Source organism: Ochotona curzoniae, unplaced genomic scaffold (genome assembly GCF_017591425.1).
Source record: "Ochotona curzoniae isolate NIBS_2020 unplaced genomic scaffold, NIBS_Ocur_1.0 contig_46, whole genome shotgun sequence".
NCBI classification, from domain to species: Eukaryota; Metazoa; Chordata; class Mammalia; order Lagomorpha; family Ochotonidae; genus Ochotona; species Ochotona curzoniae.
Window position 1 is genome coordinate 2,226,765 of NW_024466340.1, and position 20,187 is coordinate 2,246,951.

The window sequence follows — 20,187 nt, forward strand, 5'->3', positions numbered from 1 at the left end:
GGGGCTCATCAAGTCATCCTGCTCTAGGTTGGGATTGAATAGTGTGGGGTAGACTTGAGTCGACTAGCTTTATTCTTCAGTAGACATTTTATTCACAATCAAAACAGATGGATACATGCGTGCACACATGAGTTGAAAAGTCAGATAAAGGGTGCACTCTGAGGTTTCAGTCGCCTGTTTTAATTAAGAAAATGATGTCACAAACAGTGATTTTGCTAGCATGTTTTAAAGCATGCTCTACTTTTTGTATTAGATTTCTGTGATAGCACACTTCTTTTTCTATTATCAAACATGATTAAATGTGCCACACAGTATTAGCTGTGCTCTTTCCCCAAAGATATCAAATGGAAAGCAACGTGTAGAAGCTAAATTATTTGGAGAGGAGTCAGTCATTGATTTAAATATAAAAGGATTAATTGGTTCCTGAGCCAGCCTATTAAACTGTACTGTGATCTTGACTGAAAGTGGAAGAATTACAAGTGCACTGTCTGGAATAAATTAATACATTTTTCATGGCTTTTATCTTTTTTTTTCTGTGTTGCCTATTGTAATTTTATGTGCTGCACTGTATTATATGCTTAATTGATGCAAAGGGAATTCAGTTTCTAATGCTATAGTAGGTTAGAGGACTAGAACCATGTGGTGATTTTGAGAGTGGCTCAGTTCTGCCAGGGAAACTCAGAATATCTCTAGAATGAATGTTTCTAGGAGCTCTTCTCAGTGATGACCCAGATTAGTCATTAAGTAAGAAATACAAGTTTATATTCTGCAAGGACATTGTGCAAAATACAGTTGATAACATACCACTTTTTATTCCTAGAAGAATTGAACATTGTAATGATGCCCAGGAATCATTTGCTTTTCTTCCTGATTATTTCTATTGAAACAATATGGGTTTTTCTCATTCTAACTCTTAGATATTTCAGGCAGACCAGATGCTGCTTTTGCAGAGTATCAGTTTCATCTCGTTTTTTCAAAGTAGAATAACTGTGTTTTAGAAAGCCATGTTAAAGGCCCGGCGGCGTGGCCTAGCGGCTAAAGTCCTCGTCTTGAATGCACCAGGATCCCATATGGGTGCCGGTTCATATCTCTGCTGCTCCCTGCTGTGGCCTGGGAAAGCAGTCAAGAATGGCCCAAAGCCTTGGGACCCTGCACCCGCATGGGAGACCCAGAGAAGCTCCTGGCTTCTGGCTTCTGACCAGCACAGCACACTGGCCATTGTGGTCACTAGGGGAGTGAACCATCGGATGGAAGATATTTCTATCTTTCCTCCTCTCTCTATATGTATCTGACTTTGCAGTGAAAATAAATCTTTTTTAAAAAAGCCTTGTTAATTTCTATTCTCATAGTAACCCTGTTAAACAAGGGCACAAAGTTTGGTTTAATGGCTGATATGAGAATTAAGGTATGTGTGACTTGACTGTCAATACAAGGTTCAGAATGTCATCTCTAAGATATATCTTACTACATCTTTCTCTAATAATTGCATGTATTTTGAGTTTCATTCTTTGTGTACTTCTTAGTAATCAGTAATGTAGGACAGTTAAAAGAAGGAACAACTTCTCTGAGAATGTAGATATGGTCATTGTAACTCTTGTGTCCCTTAAGTATGCTCAACTTTCTGCTTCCACATCCTTCAGGGATGGCAAAGGTGCCTTTCTTGGTAGCTGGCTTTTTCATTACCAGATGCAATCCCAATATTCAGTTTTTCTGTAGTATGGACACCACCTGCTAGTGACTAGGGTGTCTGAGCCGAAGGATACGCCATAAAGCATTGATGACCGTGTGTGCCTTTTAATTGATGTGTAATATTGATGTTTGCTGTAATTGGGGGAAGGTCTGCCCTGTTCTTTCAGTGACTGAATACAGGCAGTTCATGGCGTGGTGTACTTGAATTTAACTGATGAACTGGTGATCGTTTTTAACTCCTGCCTGAGTTGCTTCATTTGGTAAAATATGTCTGCTTCTTTCCGTTGTTATTTTTATGTCCTGTTACATATTTTCTTAAGATATTACACAATATACCCAAAGAAGTTCAGAAGTAATACATTAATCTTCTATTGTTGCTGTAACAAGTTGGTGGTCATTTATTATCTTACAGAAAATACCACATCACAATTCTTGAACTTCATTGGGCTAACATCAAGATGTTGGCAGGGTTGCATTCCTTTGAGGAGACTCTGAGGGAGCGAATCTGATCTTTGGCCTTTTCCAGCTTCTAGAAGCTGCTCACATTTCTTGACTTGTGGCTCTTTTCTGTTTTCAGAAAACAGAATGGCTGGTGGAGTTTATATCATAAAATTTCACATTGACTCTTTGTTTCTGTTTCATACTTATAACCCTTGTGATAGTGTTGGGTTCACTAGATCAGGGAGAGTAATTCCCTTCCTTAAGATCAGATGATCAACAACCATAAATCATTTGCAAATTTAATTTACCTTTGTCATCTAGCTTAACATACATGTTCTTAGTAGTAGGACATGGGCATTTTTGAAAAGCCAAGTTCTCAGTGATAATAAGATAAAATAGTCAGTGCTTTTACAACTGATTCATCCTAACATCTGTAGTTTTAAAGATTTGTTTGAAAGGCAAAGTTAGAGAGAGAGAATCATCTTCTTTCTCTGGTTCCCTCCTCAAATGGCCACAATGGCTGGAGGTGGGCCTTCTCTGTGTTTCCATGTAGGTGCAAGGGCTCAGATCACTGGGCAACCCTCTGCTGCTTTTACAGGTATCTTAGGAGTGCCTCAGCAGAGTACCCCAGGAGGCAGCAGCGGCCTTTTCCGCTGTCACAGTGCTGGCCTCCCAACATGCTTTCAAACATGTTTTTATAACCCAAATTATTAATGAACTATGTAGATAGTACTGTCTTCATTAAAAATTTTGTTAGGTCAAAAGTGCCTGCTTCGGCTCTTAACTCCTTTGTGGGTTGTGAGATGATCCTTTCTAAAATAGAAATGAGGCATTAATGGAAATTCCATTTAAAGTCTCCAGAGGCTTTGCAGTAAGTATGTTGACAATAAAGCTCCAACCCCATTCAATTTATTTGAAAGAAGAATGACAGGGAGAAGCTGCCATTTTCTGATTCAATGACCAAATGGCTGTAACAGCTGGAACTGGGATAGGCCAAAACTAGCAGCTTGAAGCTCTATCCAAATCTCCTACATGGATGTTAGGACTCCAGGCACTTGGGCCATTTCCACTGTTTTCCCAGGCACATTACCAGAGGGCTGGATTGGGAGAGGAGCATCCAGGTCTCATTCTGGCACAATGATAGAGGTTGTGGTCATCTGAAGCAGAGGTTCAACCTGCTGTGTGACAATGCTGGGTTCCTGATATCTTTCAGATCATCATCTCTTGTTTGTTTCTTTTCTATTTTCAGTTGCATTTTACTTGTTAAGAGAATCACTTTTAGCTATTAAGAACCAAAGTTTATTTTATTCAGAATTTGGATATTATATTGCAAAACCCATAATTTTATACAGATTTCAAAAAATATAGAGGTATTTATCATTTGTTTTTCTATTGATTTTAGCCATCAGATTTATGGTAGGGATAGGAGAGTTGAGATGAGCAGTGGTTTTGAATGAAAGCTGCATTGCATTTTGATTAAAGAAAAAGAAAACTTCACTTTTGATACAGTCCTGTGGCTTGGGAAGAATACGGAGGATAAATATTTGCTGATAAGAACATTGAATAAACTGAGTGTCAGCTCCAGTTTTATTTTTCTTTTTGTTGGGAAAGCTGTACTTCCTTATTGTACTAGTGAGTGAGAAATTTTGCAACAGTTGAAAAGCCTTTACAGAACCCGCAGAGCCATAGCCCTGCCAGCTGCCAGCTCTGCAGCAGAGCTGTCTCTGAAGGGAGGCTGCTTTCCTGCTCTGTTGTAGGCAATGTTTTAAACAGTGTAACTAAAACTACAGCTGTATAGGAAAGAAATTATTTTATATGTTGTTACAGTTCATTTATATATTGGCTTCCAATACATTATGATTCCATGATGCTGTCAATTTCTTAGATGAAATGGGATGGAAATGAGATAATGAGTATGTATCCTTTCCTCTTTTTTCCTGCTTCATGAGCTATGAAGGGAACTTAAGTTTGTGTGTGTGTGTGTGTGTGTGTGTGTGTGTGTGTGTGTGAGAGAGAGAGAGAGAGAGAGAGAGAGAGAGAGAAGTGGACAAATATATTTAATGCAAAAATTAAGGGTTGGTAAGGCTATTGATGGATAGTGCAGTGGTAGAATGTGGAGAAATAACACTCCATGAAAACCACAGAACCCCATTCCTTGCAGCACTACTTGGTAGCGTATGTTCTTGTTTTGCTTTTGTCTGTTTGGCCTTGTGGGTGATGTCCTGTTCGCTGTTGTTCACCTGATGAATGATTGTGTATTGGAATTCCCATCTGTGTTAGACATTCACCATGGGCTGGGCATAGGAAGTGAGGCAGATGTCAGAGGTCTGGCCTCATGTGTCTTTGTTGTTGGCAAGCTCTGTACCGTGACTGCCACTCAGGCTTTCCCTTGGCTGTCAGAATCTGTCATAAAGGTTGGAGGTTTTTGTAAACCATAAGCAAACATTCATGACTTTAAGATGTGCTATGAAAACTTTGTGTGGTTTGGGCATATATTACATTTGCATGTAACTATAGGAAACTATAGAAAAAGGTTTCTATGATCACACAATCTCAAGTGTTAGCTGTTTTAGTATTACTTGATTCTTTATTATTGTTAACAATACATGATCCCCTAACATTTCAAGAGAAAAAGTGAGGAAAATTAAATGATAGAATATTCAATGTTCTTTTTCTCCCCTCCCTGTATTAAAGTATAGACCATGGGAGGTGGAGTCTGAAAGCTTTTGTTTCATACTTAAAATACAAAATTCCAAGCATGTGTTAGAGTGAGCAAAAAAGCACTTGGCCTGTGGTTATAGGCTACCTGATACAAACATTGCTTTCATCTGTGTGTCCTTCAAGCCTCACTCTTGTGAAACTTTTAACATGCTATCCAGAGACTGACTAAGGAATCCTGTCTAGTTGCATAACCTCAGGAGATGTTAGTGAGTATACTTGGTTTTGTGTCTGTTGGCTTCTGGCTAGAGCAGTTTTGTTTTGGCACCTTGAAAATAACGTTACTTTGCTTGATAAACTAAGTGACAGCCTCCACACCAGGATGAACATCAGTTTATTTAGGCCATCAAGGTTCCAGTGTCAGTGTAGGTGTGCTGCAGTGATACCATTGTGGTCCTAGGAACAGTGCCTGGGATATGAAAGAAGGTCTACGCCGTGCAAGTGTCAGATTTACTGCCAGGGAACTGAAGATAAAAGGGAGCAGTTTAATTTTGTTTGCACCTGTTCATATGTAGTTATATGTGTATGTTTATAACAGTAAAGTATTTAACAAGGAAATTTTGTATGTAGTCTAACATTGGTGATTTTTAAAAGGTTATTATTCATAGAATAGATAGTGTAATAATTAAGAGACAAATACTATCTTGGAAAAATTACATGCAATTAACTTTCTGGAATATTTTTATTGCTTCGTAAGCACCTTTGCTTTATGATTGAAAGGGAAGATATATAAAGATAACATGAAGCATCTCAGAGTTGCACAAAATAATCAGATCTTGTTTTTTGGATATTGTAACAATGCCATTCACACTTAGAAAGGAGAGGAAAGTTAAGGCCTGTCCATTAAGAGAAATCTTGTAAGTACAAAATCTCAACATAATCTGCCAAAGTAAATCATGTATTTTTAAGAAGAATAAATGATAAAGCCACATTAGCAGGCTGTTCCCAAATGAGGACCTATAGAGTAAGGCAAATTACTTCTGGCAAGAGGTTTGGCTAATGACAACTTGGAAAACTTGAAGCTGATAAGTTCTAAATACAGAAAGCGTTTAGATAAAATCATCCCAGTGTGTTCTGCATTGTGAATCTGTTATCAAAACACTTTTTACACCATGAAAAGAACTAGTTTATTAATATTCATAGTGCTTTTTGAAAGCACTTACAATAGTTGCATTCTGAAACTCAGTGTAGGAAGGGAAATGTCTTTTTCTTCTAGATTTTACAATCGTAAGAGAATAAAATGGTCTTTCCTTGTTTGCATTTTTTGCAGATTTTTGTAACTGGCTACCCCAATTGTAACCTTAATTAACCCCTTGTGCTCTTAAATAAATATTCTTAAAAGGTTTAAATGATAACTGGAAATTACATAGGGACTTTTATTTTTCTAAGATTTATTTATTTTTAATGGAAGGGCAGATATACAGAGAGGAGGAGAGACAGAGAGGAAGATCTTCGTCCACTGATTTACTCCTCAAGCAGCTGCAATGGCTGGAACTATGCTGATCTGAAGCCAGGAGCCAGGAGCTTCTTCCAGGTCTTCCATGGGGGTGCAGAGTCCCAAGGTCTTGGGCCATCGTGGACTGCTTTCCCAGGCCACAAGCAGGGAGCTGGATGGGAAGTGGAGCTGCTGGGATTAGAACCAGTGCCCATATGGGATCCTGGCTCTTTCAAAGCGAGGACTTTAGCCACTAGGCCACAGCACCGGGCTGAATACTTTTATTAATAACTAAACCTGCCATTAAAAAACTGTTCACTCTGTGCATTAGCCATTATCCACATGATGGGATTTTATCAGAAAAGTAATGTATTCTTTGATTGCTGCAGCATTTGCATTCTTCCTCATTGTTGGATGCCTTGTTAGTTGGTGGGATGCAGGGACAGACACGGTTCCTCTTCTCTGGAACTCGCATTGTGTCGGGGAGACCAGCAAGGTAAATCGGCAGTGTGTTTGAGGAAAGTTGATACAACCATACACCTTACAGTACGTGCTAGAAAGATTAAAAAGAACCAAATTCCTGAAAGCATTGCTGAAGAGAATGTCCCAGTGCTTTGTACATCTCCTTTTTCCTTCTTCACTAGTCTCCTTTCCAGCCCAGAGAATACAGGTTGCTTGAATATGTACTTTGAGATATTTAAAAATAATGTATTACTGTAGTGATTATCTCCTTATTGATGTTTTTGGAGGGGCACTTAAGATGCCATTTTTGTAAGCAAACTCCAGATATATATTCTGGTCTTTGTTTTATTCTTCAAAATTTCCATACTGATTGTTTAAAAATAAAATTTGATAGGCATAAAATGATAGAACAAGCCTGTATAACATTCTAAATGTGTTTTCCAATTAATTGTTGAATGTGACTGTAAAAACCAAAATTCGGTTGAACTCACACATACACACACAATCACATCTGGACTCCATCAGCTTTTCCCCGTCATTGTCTCCCTCTCCTCCCCCATTTCCTGTTCCTTTTCCTGTTTGCTTTTTCTTCACCTGTCTCCATCTCTCCCTCTTCTCTGTTGGCTGTCTCGCTCGTTCCCTCTAAGTTCTGTATTTCCAGTAAGTAAACAAACATGTTATGAGAGGGCTTGGTACAGGCTGACTGACTGTAATGTGAACAACATAGGTCATTCCAAAATCAGAACCTTAATAGTTTTGGTGTAGAGATGGTCAGTTGATAAAGTCTATGAGAATAATGCAAAATCTGAAATACTCAGAAATTTTAATCACTTATACCCAACTTGCAGTTTACAAATTGTTTTTAGATGCACAATGTCTCTGAGTGTGCTAGGGATGCTAATGGAGGGTAATGAGTGCTGTGAGGACAGAAATGGGGAAGGGAACTGTGTGTAGGAAGATAACTTTCAAGTATGTGATGAGGCTGAAGGGTAACTTTTTTTTCTTAAGATTTTATTTTTATTAGAAAAGCAGATACATAGAGAGGAAAATCTTCCATCTGTTGATTCTCTGCCCAAGTGGCCACAGCAGTCTGAGCTGAACTGATCCAAAGTTGGGAGCCCAGAGTTTCTTCCATGTCTCCCACGTGGGTTCAGGGTCCCAAGGCTTTGGGCCGTCCTCTTCTGCTTTCTAGATCACAAGCAGGGATCTGGGTAGGAAGTGGAGCCACCAGGATTAGAACCTGCGCTCGTATGGGATTCTGGCACGTGCAAGGTGAGAACTCTAGCTTTTAGGCTATCCTGTGGAGCCTGAATGGTAACCTCTTTAAAGACTTGGAGGAAATGAGGTCCAGAGCCCTGTTGATACTGGAGGAGATGGGAGTTCCAGATAAAAGAAAGAGAAAGTGCAAATTGTAATTGCTTTGTTTGCAAAATAAGTAGGAAAACTTAGATGCTGCATGGAAAGAAGAAAGGAAAGAGAGAGCTAAGTAACTGGGGCTGATGTTGGGTCTTTATATTTTAAGGATTCATTATAAACACTATATGATCAATAACTGATGAGTAGTTTTATCTGTGAAGTGAATTCTTAAAAGTGATGTCACTAGATCATAGAGGAATTCTAGTTTCTGGAGATAATTTTATCCCCGACTTATTCTTTCATGTAATATTGTGGGATTAAAAAGAATTTAGTAGCTGGAAAAAGAATTGAGATACTGTCATATCCAGAAGTCATTGTGCCAGGAGCAGCTGCAACAATACTTGAGAACCTGTTAGAAATGCCTTGTGGCCCATCTGGGAAAGATAATGACTGTGGCCCCATCATTCCATATGAGTGCCTCTTCAAATCATTTAAAGAAGTACCAGTTCATGGTGCCTAGCTTGACTTCCCAGATCAGAGCCTGTGGGGAGCCAGAAGTCCGTACTGACGTTTGTTTTTAAATATGAGGAATTGTGATCAGAGAGAACAGAACTTGGCAAAAATTGTATGTCAGTACTGGTGTCCTCTGCTGTATTTCCAGCATAACTTCTAGTTGTTCTTATTTCGTTGCTCTAAAAATGGTTTTCAGAATTTCCAATACACAAAGTAGGTCACTGATTTCATTTCTTTTTTTTTTTTTGACAATCTTTACATAGTTAATTTGGGCAAAAAGGGTAAACGGCTACAGGAAAGTGGGTAAGACTATTATTTCCATATTGTTTCCTTCATATATCTGAGATAGAGGGGCATATTGAGGGAGAAGCCCCACCCGGTTTCCCACCCGCCCCAAGTCCCGCATGTGGGGCATGCTCCGAGATGCTCGTTCAAGTGGTTTCAATAGGTCACCAGTTTTGAAATTGCTGCCAATCTTGCCTCTCAAAACTGATTTCATTTCTTAACTATTTCATTTATGGTTCTCAAATTTTTAGGGATATAGCACATGATTGGACACAAGTTGGAGATTTTCATAATAATTCTTTAGATTCAGATGACCTTTGAACCAAATAGCTTTGATTGCTTCTTCAACTCCTTTCCATTCCTCTGGAATCTGACACTCCCTCATCGTATGTCCATGCCTTTGCCTCTTGCCTGACATCGTGTTTTTCTGCTACTGGATCCCTGCTTTGTTTTTATGAAGTATTTGTACGTTCCAAGTGGAAGAATTTAAGCACGTTTGCCTTCTTATGGCATTTTATTTATTTGTGGTCTGTGCCTGGATTTTTAAAATTTCTTGTTTTCCTATCACTTCTTCACTAGCACATATAGTCCTGTAGGACAGGGATCATATTTTATTCAGTGTCACTTTGCGGGTCTCACACCCTTCTATGTACATGTTTGTTAGTGAGTGTTGGTTTCATTTGTCCTTCCGCACAGTTGGGTGCTGGAGAACATTCCAGGCCTGCGCTCTGCATCAGTACCTTACTGATGCTGTTGACTTCTTTAAGTAGGATTGGGTAATGTGCATGAGTGGATGAGTCAGCGCAAACCTCTCGACTAAAGCCTCCACCTGCAAAGTCCGCCAGTCCACCAGCACTGCAGTGTATGCATTTCATAATATGTGCCAGACATATCATGCATTGGAAAGAAAAGTCTAAAAAATGTACTCCTATTGTAATTTTGAAATTAGTTCTTTCCACATAACTTTGATTTTATCCTTTTTGGGCTAATTGTGTGGGAAATGGAGGAGTGGAACACTTCAATCAAATTTGTGAGCAGAAGCAAATGATAAAAATTAAGTTTGATAGATAATTCACCCACTTAGGGCCTTAACATTGGTGTATTGGGAATTTTTATTTACTCTCGTTAGATCATCAGGTTCGTCCTTATTGCAATGTAAACTTTATTGCTGTATGGAACCAGACATAAGCAAACAGGCATCACCCCTAGAACCGGTGGATGTTTCACCCCACCTCAGGACTCGGCTTTCCATCTTGTATGTGAGCCACTTTTTCATAACAGCCCTTTGGATGTATCTTCATTTATTTGTCTTTACCCAGTTTTTAGTGCTTGTGACCTGTGAAGCATTGAGATAGTAGAAAAATGTGGCTTTTGGTTTACAGTTGGCATATTTGAGTTTTATCCAAATTAAAATCAAAGCATTCTGCTTTATAGCTTTCAAAAATTTAGAATGTAGCTTGTCTAATTTTTAGATTTCTCAACAAGTTATTGTTAGATTATTTGTCCACAATCAACTAGAAGTTTGTTTTATCCACAATGAAGTGTCTGGTTTGCTAGATGATCAGAAAAGTAGGACTGAACTTTACTTTTTAAAAAAGATACAGGTCTGGTGCTATAGCCTAGCGGCTAAAGTCCTTGCCTTGTATGCATCAGGATCCCATATGGGAGCAGGTTCTAATCCCGGCAGCCCTGCTGCTCATTGTGGCCTGGGAAAGCAGTAGAGGACGGCCCAAAGCTTTGGGAACCTGCACCTGCGTGGAAGACCTTGAAGAGGCTCCAGGCTCCAGGCTTCAGATCAGCTCAGCTTCGGCCGTTGGGGCCACTTAAGGAGTGAATCAGTGGATGGAAGATCTTCGTCTTTGTCTCTTCTTCTCTTGGTATATCTGACTTTCCGTTAAAAATAAAATAAATCAAATCCCCCTTTTTTTCTTTTCTAGTGAGCATTTGTCCTGTGCTTTCACATTCTTTCTTCATGGGGAAAGTAACGTATGCACCAGCGTGGAGATTGCCCAGCACCAGCCCATCTACTTGATCAACGAGGAACACATACACATGGCTCAGTCTTCCCCCGCACCATTTCAAGGTAAGTCTTCTCTGATGACCCCCTGCCCTCCGCCGCGCCACGCCCACCGAGTGGGTTGTGGTTGCCAGCAGTGCTTTGCAGGAGGGGTTTCTCAAGTGGACAGTTTAAAGCTTAGGCCAGTTTTTACAGCTTACCAACTTACAGTCAAGTAGTGTTAAGTAGTGTTAGATTGCCACATTTTTTCCTGCAGTTTGTCATGTAGAAGACAGATGATTATGTTATATGTGAAATTATGGAAGGATGAAATTTAGAGATTTTCTTTCAGAACAATACAATAAATATTACAAGAGTAAGTATAATCTGGTGAGAAATTCCAAATCTCATGAAGGCTTTTTTTATTGTTCTAACAAAGTTTCAGAAACATAATAATGATTTATAGATTGTTTTTTACTCTAGTATTTGAAATTTACGTTACGCACAGTAGCTGGGAATTCTAAGAGACTGTGTCTCTGGATTTCAGAATTTTCTATGAATAGCAGTTTTTAGATGTTATAATATTAGGTTGGATAAATCTTTTTTGCATCTTTTTTCATACCATTACTGAAATTGAAAAACTTTTTAAAGTATCATTTATTCTGCTTTACCCAGACCGTTAATAAGGAGCTAAATTGGAAGTGGAGTAGCACCCATATGGTGCTGACATCACAAACAGCTGCTTTAGAGCCCGGCATGGTAGCCTGGCAGTTAAAGTCCTCGCCTCACTAATGCTTGAGATCACATGTAAGACTTTTTTGGGACGCTGTCTTCCTTCTTTCTCATGATTGGTGTTCTAGACTAGTTTCAGGGTAGACCTGTTGAATATCTTCCATCTGTTTTGGAAGATTTGGCATTTACACTGTAGAAGCAGTTATTCTGCAAATAATGTCTGAGGTGCAGGCAGTCCATGTATTGTATATTATATATAGCTGTCTGATAACATAATACTGTCTTTACTTGGTTACATTCAGAAACAGATATGAGTTAGAGAAGAAATAAGTGATTTTTAAACTAAGAAACTTTAGAAAATTACACATGAAAAGGAGTTAGGAGATAAGAACATACTTTGCTATGCTGTGTTACGCTTTCACTTAGCACGACCACACAGATAGTGTTGCAGTTGTGTAAGAAGTGTTCCTTTAATCTAATGTGTCGCACGCGTCTCTCCTTCCTCGCACAGTACTGGTAAGTCCTTACGGCTTAAATGGCACGCTGACGGGCCATGCGTACAAGATGTCCGACCCCGCCACCCGCAAGCTCATTGAGGAGTGGCAGTACTTTTACCCGATGGTGCTGAAAAAGAAGGAGGAATTGAAAGAGGAGGAATTGGGATATGATGATGATTTCCCTGTGGCAGTTGAAGTAATTGTTGGTAAGAAAAAATATTTTGCCTGAAGAATTTTCTCCTGTCTTTTTGAATCTTCCCTTAATTTAAAAAGATAATCATGCCAATTCATCAGAACAATCTCCATAATTTCCTCATATTTTAAAAGAAATTCTCAGGACGCATTGGTGAATGCCGAGTAGTTTTTTTGCCTAAAGCACCAATGGTCCCTGTATTCCAAATGCTATTATCATCGTGTCGGAACACATGTTTAAAGAGCTATTAACTTAGGGAAGAATGAAATGTAGCACTTTTGACTACTCCCTGAGCATCTTAGTTTCCTGGGGACTTGATCCTGACCATTGGGATACCCAGGCTGGCAGTCTTACGTGAACTCTCTCTCAGACTTGGCTCTGGTCCTCCTCCTTACAGGTGGTGTTCGGATGGTCTACCCTTCAGCTTTTGTTTTGATCTCTCAGAATGACATCCCAGTTCCTCAGAGTGTTGGAAGTTCTGGGGGCCACGTTACAGTTGGGCAACCGGGCGTTGGTAGCGTAAAGGATCCAAGTAACTGTGGCCTGCCTCTGACCCCTCCCACCTCTCCAGAGCAGGCCGTCATAGGTGAGTGTGACCTGTTCCGGAACATGGTATTGTCATCCTGTCATGGAAGAGCTGAAAAAACGTGAGATTTTTTTTTCAGTGAACACAGTGAGGGTGGTAGAGTCAACTGAGAATTTTTTTAAATGGAGAAGGAAGACTTTTCAGCAATTTTTATGCCTCATTGTTTTAATTGTGCTCTTCTTAGTCTTGGTTCTAATTAAAATGTTTAGCTATTTCTCTTTAGCAGTGCACACATATTTGTTCCTATATATGTATGTGTGTGTGTGTGTGTGCCTATGTATATATATATATATACACACACACAAAGGTAGGAACAAAAACGGTTTGTTTGTTGGTTTGCTTGTTTTTAAAAATTAAATAGAGAACACTAAATCTGAGACTGGCTGAAGCCTTTTCCAAATGACCATTGTTAGCTAACAGCAGATCTACTAATTTTTTCCTTATTATAATAGCAAACCAGAGCATCACCCAAAAGCTCTCAACAAATGCTTGGCCCTATCAGTAATCCATCCCTAGTATTAGTAAATATTATCTTTGATATTTTAAACCATTTTCCAGAGTGGAAAAATTCAAAAATTGCTTGACTTTAGAAAATATGTCCCTTCTTTACTGTGTATTTCCAGTGTTAACTTTGCTTTTGTAGTTGACCTCTTTTTAATTGGAAATTTGCTCACCAAGGAAAGAAGACTCACCATACTTGAGCTGAATTGAGATTATTTATAGACATTTAATCGGGGTCATGTTGGCAGGAAACCTAGAGTAAAGACATCTTGGCTGCCAGAGTGTTAACACAAGCTATTAAGCATGACACACTCAAGGATGGTAATTTCGTAGCTATTAAGCATGGCACACTCATGGATGACAATTTTGTGAGGATTAGATAAGATAATATTTCAAAGTTTCCACCACAATTCTTGGCATGTACTGGACTTTTACTAAGTATTTTTTTGTAGTTAACATACCGGGAAAAAGCGTAGGCTTTGTCATCAAATGCACCAGGTTTTAAAATCTGGTTGCATCTTTTACAAGGCGAATGACTTAGGTACCTCTCACACTTTTTCTAACCTCAGTTTCCTTTCATGTTAATAATTTGCAGGCTTATTATGTGTATTAAAAGTACTTTGTGAACAGCAAAGTGATGCACAAATGGTAGCTTAAACATTTTAAAGCAGTACTCAAAACTCCCAAGTTCAGCACACATTATCTGGAAGCAATTACTCAGCTCTTGTGTGGGAGACAGAAATGGACAGTGCTTCTGTTTTTAAAAGATGTAGTTGATGAGGAGGTGGAGAGAAGGTACAGGACTCTGAGGTTTCTGAGCATCCCCTGTGATAGGATTTGTCATTAGCCTATTTTTCCACTTTATTGTGGGAAAATGGCAGTTTTATAATCATAAGACAAAGACTGTAATTATCAGTATTTTGAAAATTTTTAATATTGTGTTAAGATTCAGATTTTTTTTTTTAATAGAGATTTACTTATTTGAAAAGTAGAGTTATGGAGTATGAGGGAGGCTGTGCAGGGGAGAAGGGAAACAGAGAGATTTGTTTATCTGTCCACGGGTTTACTCCCCATATGGCTGCCACCAGCATGGACTGGGCCAGGCGGACCCCAGGAAGCTGGAACTCCATCTGTGAATGACAGGGGTCCTAGCACTTACATCGTCTTCCACTGTTTTCCTTGTGCATTAGCATTGAAGGTAGAGCAGCAGGGTTTGGACTGACACCTAGGGGATGCTGGTGTTGCAGACTGAGGCTTAATTGCTGCACCACAGTACCAACCCAAGATTTGGATGTGTAATAATTGCATTATATTGTCGTTGTTAACCAGTTTTTATCTGTTTTGTATGACCCACACTGAAATACGTATTGTTTAAAGTTGAAAGCTTTGTATATAGGTAGCCTCTGATTAGTTCAGAATTCTGATTCTTTTTTTAAATAGACATTTATTTTTATTTGAAAAGCAGAGTTTCACAGAGAAGTTTTTCATTCCCAAAATGGCCATAATAGCTAGAGTTGAGCTCTGAAACTGGGAGCCAAGAGCTTTCTTTGGGTTTCCCACCACAGCCACCCTCTGCTGCTATCCCAGGCAATCAGCAGAGAGCTGGATTGAAAGTGGAACAGCCAGGACAGGGACTGGCACCCACATGGGATTTCAGTACTAGCACAGGGAGGGTTAACTGAGGCTCCTGTGCCCTTGTGCTAGTCCCTGTGTGGGAGGATTCCATGGGGATTTTGTAGATCTTGAAATTCCCACTTAATTCAATGAATAGTGTCGTTGCTGACTTGTACAAGTAATACTCTGGTAGTACCTCATTCCTCTCAGATGAACCAGTAAAGCTAAGTAAAAGGTGATAGTATCTTTGTAGAAAAAGATCTGATTTGCCAAAATTTTCACATTGTAGTGTTTTGAATTAGAATTGGATTGTTTGTACTGCATCAGAGAGAATCTTGGTTAGTTTTGTCATTCTGCAATTGAGCAGCATTGAATATTATCATAGTTTTACACTTGATCTTAGCCAAAAGGATGAGAAGTGATGAGTATTACCATATTTTTGAAGATGCAGGTTCAAATGCATTATTTTGCCTGCTACAACTGTCAGATGTCTAATAGATTGGGAGGAAACTTGGGAGGCCAAATGGTTTTGGTGAAATCGTTAATAGGTTCATTCCCTGCCTCTTCTCGTTTATTATGTGGTAATAATGGGAATGGCAACATTTAATGTATTTTTAAATGCTTGGAATTGCAGTCTTGTTTAGCTCCAAGTTCGATACCACATTTTAGTTTAGTTACTTAGTTTAATTTAGTGCTAATGGAAAATTTTAGCCTAACTTTAATCACAATAATCTGTATCCCTTCCCTTTGGTTAATAAATTACTCCTTTATACTGTTGTGAGTGTATAGTATTTCTAGTAATTTTGTTGAGTGTTTTGAGGGGAATAGTTCTGTTACATTCTGCTTATTTCTTCACTTCTCCAGTTTTGTACGAGGTAATGTAATAATGCTTTTTTGCGGGGGGGTGGCATTTTAATTCCTTAGAAAGCTAAACATTTGGGTTTTCTCTATCTTTCTTTCTCATTCTTTGTTTGTTGTTGATTATTTTTATTGGAAGTGCAAGTGGAAGAGAGAGAAAGATCTTTTAGCCACTGTTTCACTCCCAAATGGCCACAACAGCCAGAGCTGAGCTGATCTGGAATCAGGGTCTCCCATGCAGGTGCAGGGCTGCAAGACTTTGGGCCCTCTTCCACTACTTTCCGAGGCAAGAAGCAGGGAGCTAGATGAGAAGTGGAATAGCCAGGACACAAACTGGCAACCATATGGGATGCTAGTACTTACGGGGGTGGGGGGGGGGGGAAGGATTAGTCTGTTGAACCATCACGCCAGCACTGTTTAGTTTTGTTTTGTTCAAGTCTAAACATCCCCATTTAGCTCAGGTAGTGATTTTGCATTACATTACTGACAAGAATATTTAATTTGTACTATAAGGTTGCTTTGTACTCAGTTTAGAATATTTTCTTCTGAGTGCATTAGTTGACCATTTAAATCAAAATGTTCTGTATCATAGTTTTGTTGAGAATAACACCCACAAATCATTCATTGACTCATAGATGAAAAATCAATCAGAATGTAGTGTTGAGAAATGTAGTATTTGTCTTGTTTAGGATGGAAATAGTAAAATATTCACAATGTCGGGAATCATGGGGGATGTATAGAAAGAAACAGCTGGTGAAATTAAATAGATTTATTAGAGAGAAACCAGTGATGTTTTAATCCTTTGATATAAACTGTCAAGACAACCTTTTATGTATTTTAATGCTAAGCTTTCCTGAATAGTGGGAAGTGTAAGGACAGAGTTTTACATGCATTTTGACCTTGGTGACCTTAAGTTCTGTCTCCTACTCAGGGCACTGTGCTTGCTGTTGTGATATAGCCATCGAGCTAAATAAGCATTAAGCTCCCTCTGCTGTTTATTCTGCCTGGAAATTTATTGCCTTGGGATTTGAAAAGTTTAAATGCATATTTGCATCCTTAATATTGAGATTGTGAGCCCTTGCTTGTATGTTCCATTCAGTATGTGAGAATCAACGGTGTATGTGTCTGTGTATTTGGGATTATTGTTTGGATTAAATGCATTAGGGAGACTAGATAATGTGCCAGGGGTGCTAAGAGGTAGGGAAGCCTTTTGTAGTTTTATTGCTGGTGAAAAGGACCAAACCACATGAATATGCGTTTCCTCAAAATAGATGTTTGTGTCAAAGTCTCTATACTAGAGTTGTTTCTGTTTCAGAAATGTCCAACCTTCCAAATTGTTGTTCCTTCCCAGGTGAGAGTGGAGGTACTCAGAGTGCTGCTAGTCACCTAGGTTCCCAAGATGGGGGGATGATAACTATGCACAGTCCAAAGAGATCGGGGAAGATTCCTCAAAAACTCCACAATCATATGGTCCATCGAGTCTGGAAGGAATGCATCCTCACCAGAAGACAGTCCAAGTATGTTTTCTGAGCTATGTTTATATTGCAGTTTAGTAACCAGTCTGCTACCTGAAAGGGTCATATTGCAATGTTATTTTCTTTTGGATAACTATTCATGAGTGCTTCCCAATTATAAAAGGGGGAAACTTTATTCACTGGCTTTAGTTTTTATTAGCTGCTATGTTCCTGTTTATAAATTTTGGAGAACCATATTCTTTCTACATAACTCAAGGCTTTTTGGCAGGGAGCTGGACTTGAAGTGGTGCAGCCGGTGCTCAAATTGGCACCCATATGGGATGCTGGGGTGCACTGGAGGGTTAGCTTGCTGTGCTACCGTGCCAATCCCCACAACACCACTGTTTTACTTCCTTAACTTCCCTTTCCTTTTCTCCTGTCTTCCTTAATGTATTTTTTGCAATACAGTAAAAATTGATTCTAAGAAAAAAAAACTGCTAGTGATTACTTAATTACCAAAATTATAATGATAAACAGTGGTCAATAAATGCTTATCTGCTTGTCAGGATTATATAAACATATCCATGGCTTCATATTTATCTTAATATGAATGCCTATTTTCTTAATGGCAAGTAGACAAATGAGTCCTGATTGTCTGGAACAGAACCAGTGTGAACACTCTCATCAATAATTGCTATTAGCCCACCCTTAGAAATTAATTAAATGTTCCTTAAGTGACTGCTATTCAAAGTTTATATTTATATAGAGATTTAAACCTGTCGTTTGGACATAGCTCTTAGCAAATTAATACTAAATATTTAGTGTCCAATGAATTTGGTTCTAGAATAAATCACTGATGCTGCAGCATGTAAAATCTGAGTAACTGTAGAAAGAAAGATGTCTCATTGTAGAATCAAAAGGTATTACTCAAAAAAGCATTCTTTCCTGTAGAGCAATTGACATAGATATTTTACTTCTATATGCCATGCCTGTTTTTCAAGTCAACATTTTCTTTTTCTTACCTTGGATTTACCATCTTTGCTTATATTATCATCAGTAGATTACCCCTCTGCCGTTTCTAACACCCCATTGCCTCTTAAGATCATCCTCTTAGGAGCAGGGAGAGGGGACCCTCAAGTAGGCGAGGCATCAGCTACACCTCCAATCAACAAGCTAATGCAAATGTTGCCTTGTATTCTTACTCATGATGTGGTAATAGAGACCTTCTTTTGGTTACTAGTTATCAGTGATTGCCTTTTGGTTCACATCATAAGCAGTAGGGTGCTGCCATTAAATGACGCAGTACTGATAAGAATATTTTAAAACATGGTTTCAAATGCTGTATAGTTGCTGTGGGAAGGAATTAAAAATAAGTTACTGATATAGTATTTACATCATTCCAAATTTTAATAAAACATATCTTTTTTTAATTGAGAAGGCAGAGAAACTGAGTGATGTAGATTTTCTGCTGCTGGTGGACTCCCCAAATTTTGCAATCGTTATGGCTGGGTTGGGTGGAAGCCAGGAGCTGGGAACCGAGTCTGCCTGTCCCTTGTGGGTATCAGGAACCCAACTACTTGAGTCATTGCTGTTGCCTCCCAGAGTGTACATTCACAGGAAGCTGTAACTAAGCAGAGATGGGACTCACTCAAGTGCTCTAGTTTGGAATCTGGGCATTCCAAGCAGACTCTTAACGGTCATGTAAAACTTTTGTCCTTGGGTGACCATTGTGTTAAGGCAGTACTTGGCAGTCACAGGCATTTTGTAATTGCTGTGTTTGCTGTCCAGGTATATCAAATTTACATACAAATATTTTAAATCCTGTGTCTAATCTTTGGAACAAATAGGATTTTTTCCCCTCCGTTTGGTTACTCTAGACTGTGCGTCAGCAGGATACCATTAATATGTAAAATGTATTCAGTTTTGGAGTCTGTTGTTTGATATTTATATATAAGTTGTGTTTGTAACATTTTTAGGAGGAGCCAAATATCAACTCCAACTCTTGAAGAAGAGCCGGCTAACAATCCTGCCACTTGGGATTTTGTGGACCCGACCCAAAGAGTTAGCTGTTCATGTTCCAGGTAGGTGGCATTGAGAAAGGCAAAACGGTAGTCGGCTAGAGCAATGACACATTTTGTTGACTCTTCACCTAGCCTCACAGACCACTTATTCCTTGACTTTGTTTTAAATCCTTTTCCTCCTCCAATAAAGAAAAAAGGATCAGTTTTATACAGATGATAGAATTTTATCTTCAGAATTTATTAGACAGATGGCCCTGTTATCAAACCACTCCTGCAGATTTGTTCCAGTTAGCTGCCTCGGAACTAAAGGCATCAGTTTGACAAGACAATCAATCCCTAACCCCAGAATATGTGGCATTATATATTTCCTCCTAATTTTAACGTAGAAATGCATAGTAAAAGCAAATTGGCTTGAGTTAATAGAATTTGGATTAAATGGATTGTTTTGTTTTCTAATGGTAAATACAGGTATTTGGTACCTGCTGCTCAAACCGGAATTGTTGTAGTTATGGTATTCCATTTACTCATTCATTTAGGTATCCAGGCAGAACTTCAAATGGCTTGTTTTTAAAGATTGGTTTATTATTTTTATTGAAAAGGCAGATTAGATTATATGGAGAGACATATTTAATACTATATAATATTTATAATACGTTTAGTTATGAAAAGTATGTTCAGAATGTGGCCCTTGTCTGTATATAGTATATATCACACTCTTAGTGTATGATTTGAATGGTCATCAAGGTAGAGAGCTGGCCTGAGATTACATGCAAACTTAGTTGTATGTGTGCACTTACAGAATAATTCTGATACCATCTGTCTGTTCTAACCCACAC

General features: G+C 38.8%; 1 protein-coding gene across 3 annotated transcripts in view; it reads left to right on the forward strand.

The window, feature by feature from the left end:
* Positions 1-20,187, forward strand: part of MED13L (mediator complex subunit 13L) — a 210,022-nt gene that overhangs the window by 143,008 nt on the left and 46,827 nt on the right. For all 3 annotated transcript variants that reach the window (XM_040986937.1, XM_040986938.1, XM_040986939.1), the window contains exons 5-9: positions 10,837-10,982; positions 12,139-12,330; positions 12,715-12,903; positions 17,228-17,393; positions 19,307-19,411. In XM_040986937.1, coding sequence (XP_040842871.1) covers positions 10,837-10,982; positions 12,139-12,330; positions 12,715-12,903; positions 17,228-17,393; positions 19,307-19,411 — 798 coding nt within the window. The remainder of the gene's footprint in view (positions 1-10,836; positions 10,983-12,138; positions 12,331-12,714; positions 12,904-17,227; positions 17,394-19,306; positions 19,412-20,187) is intronic.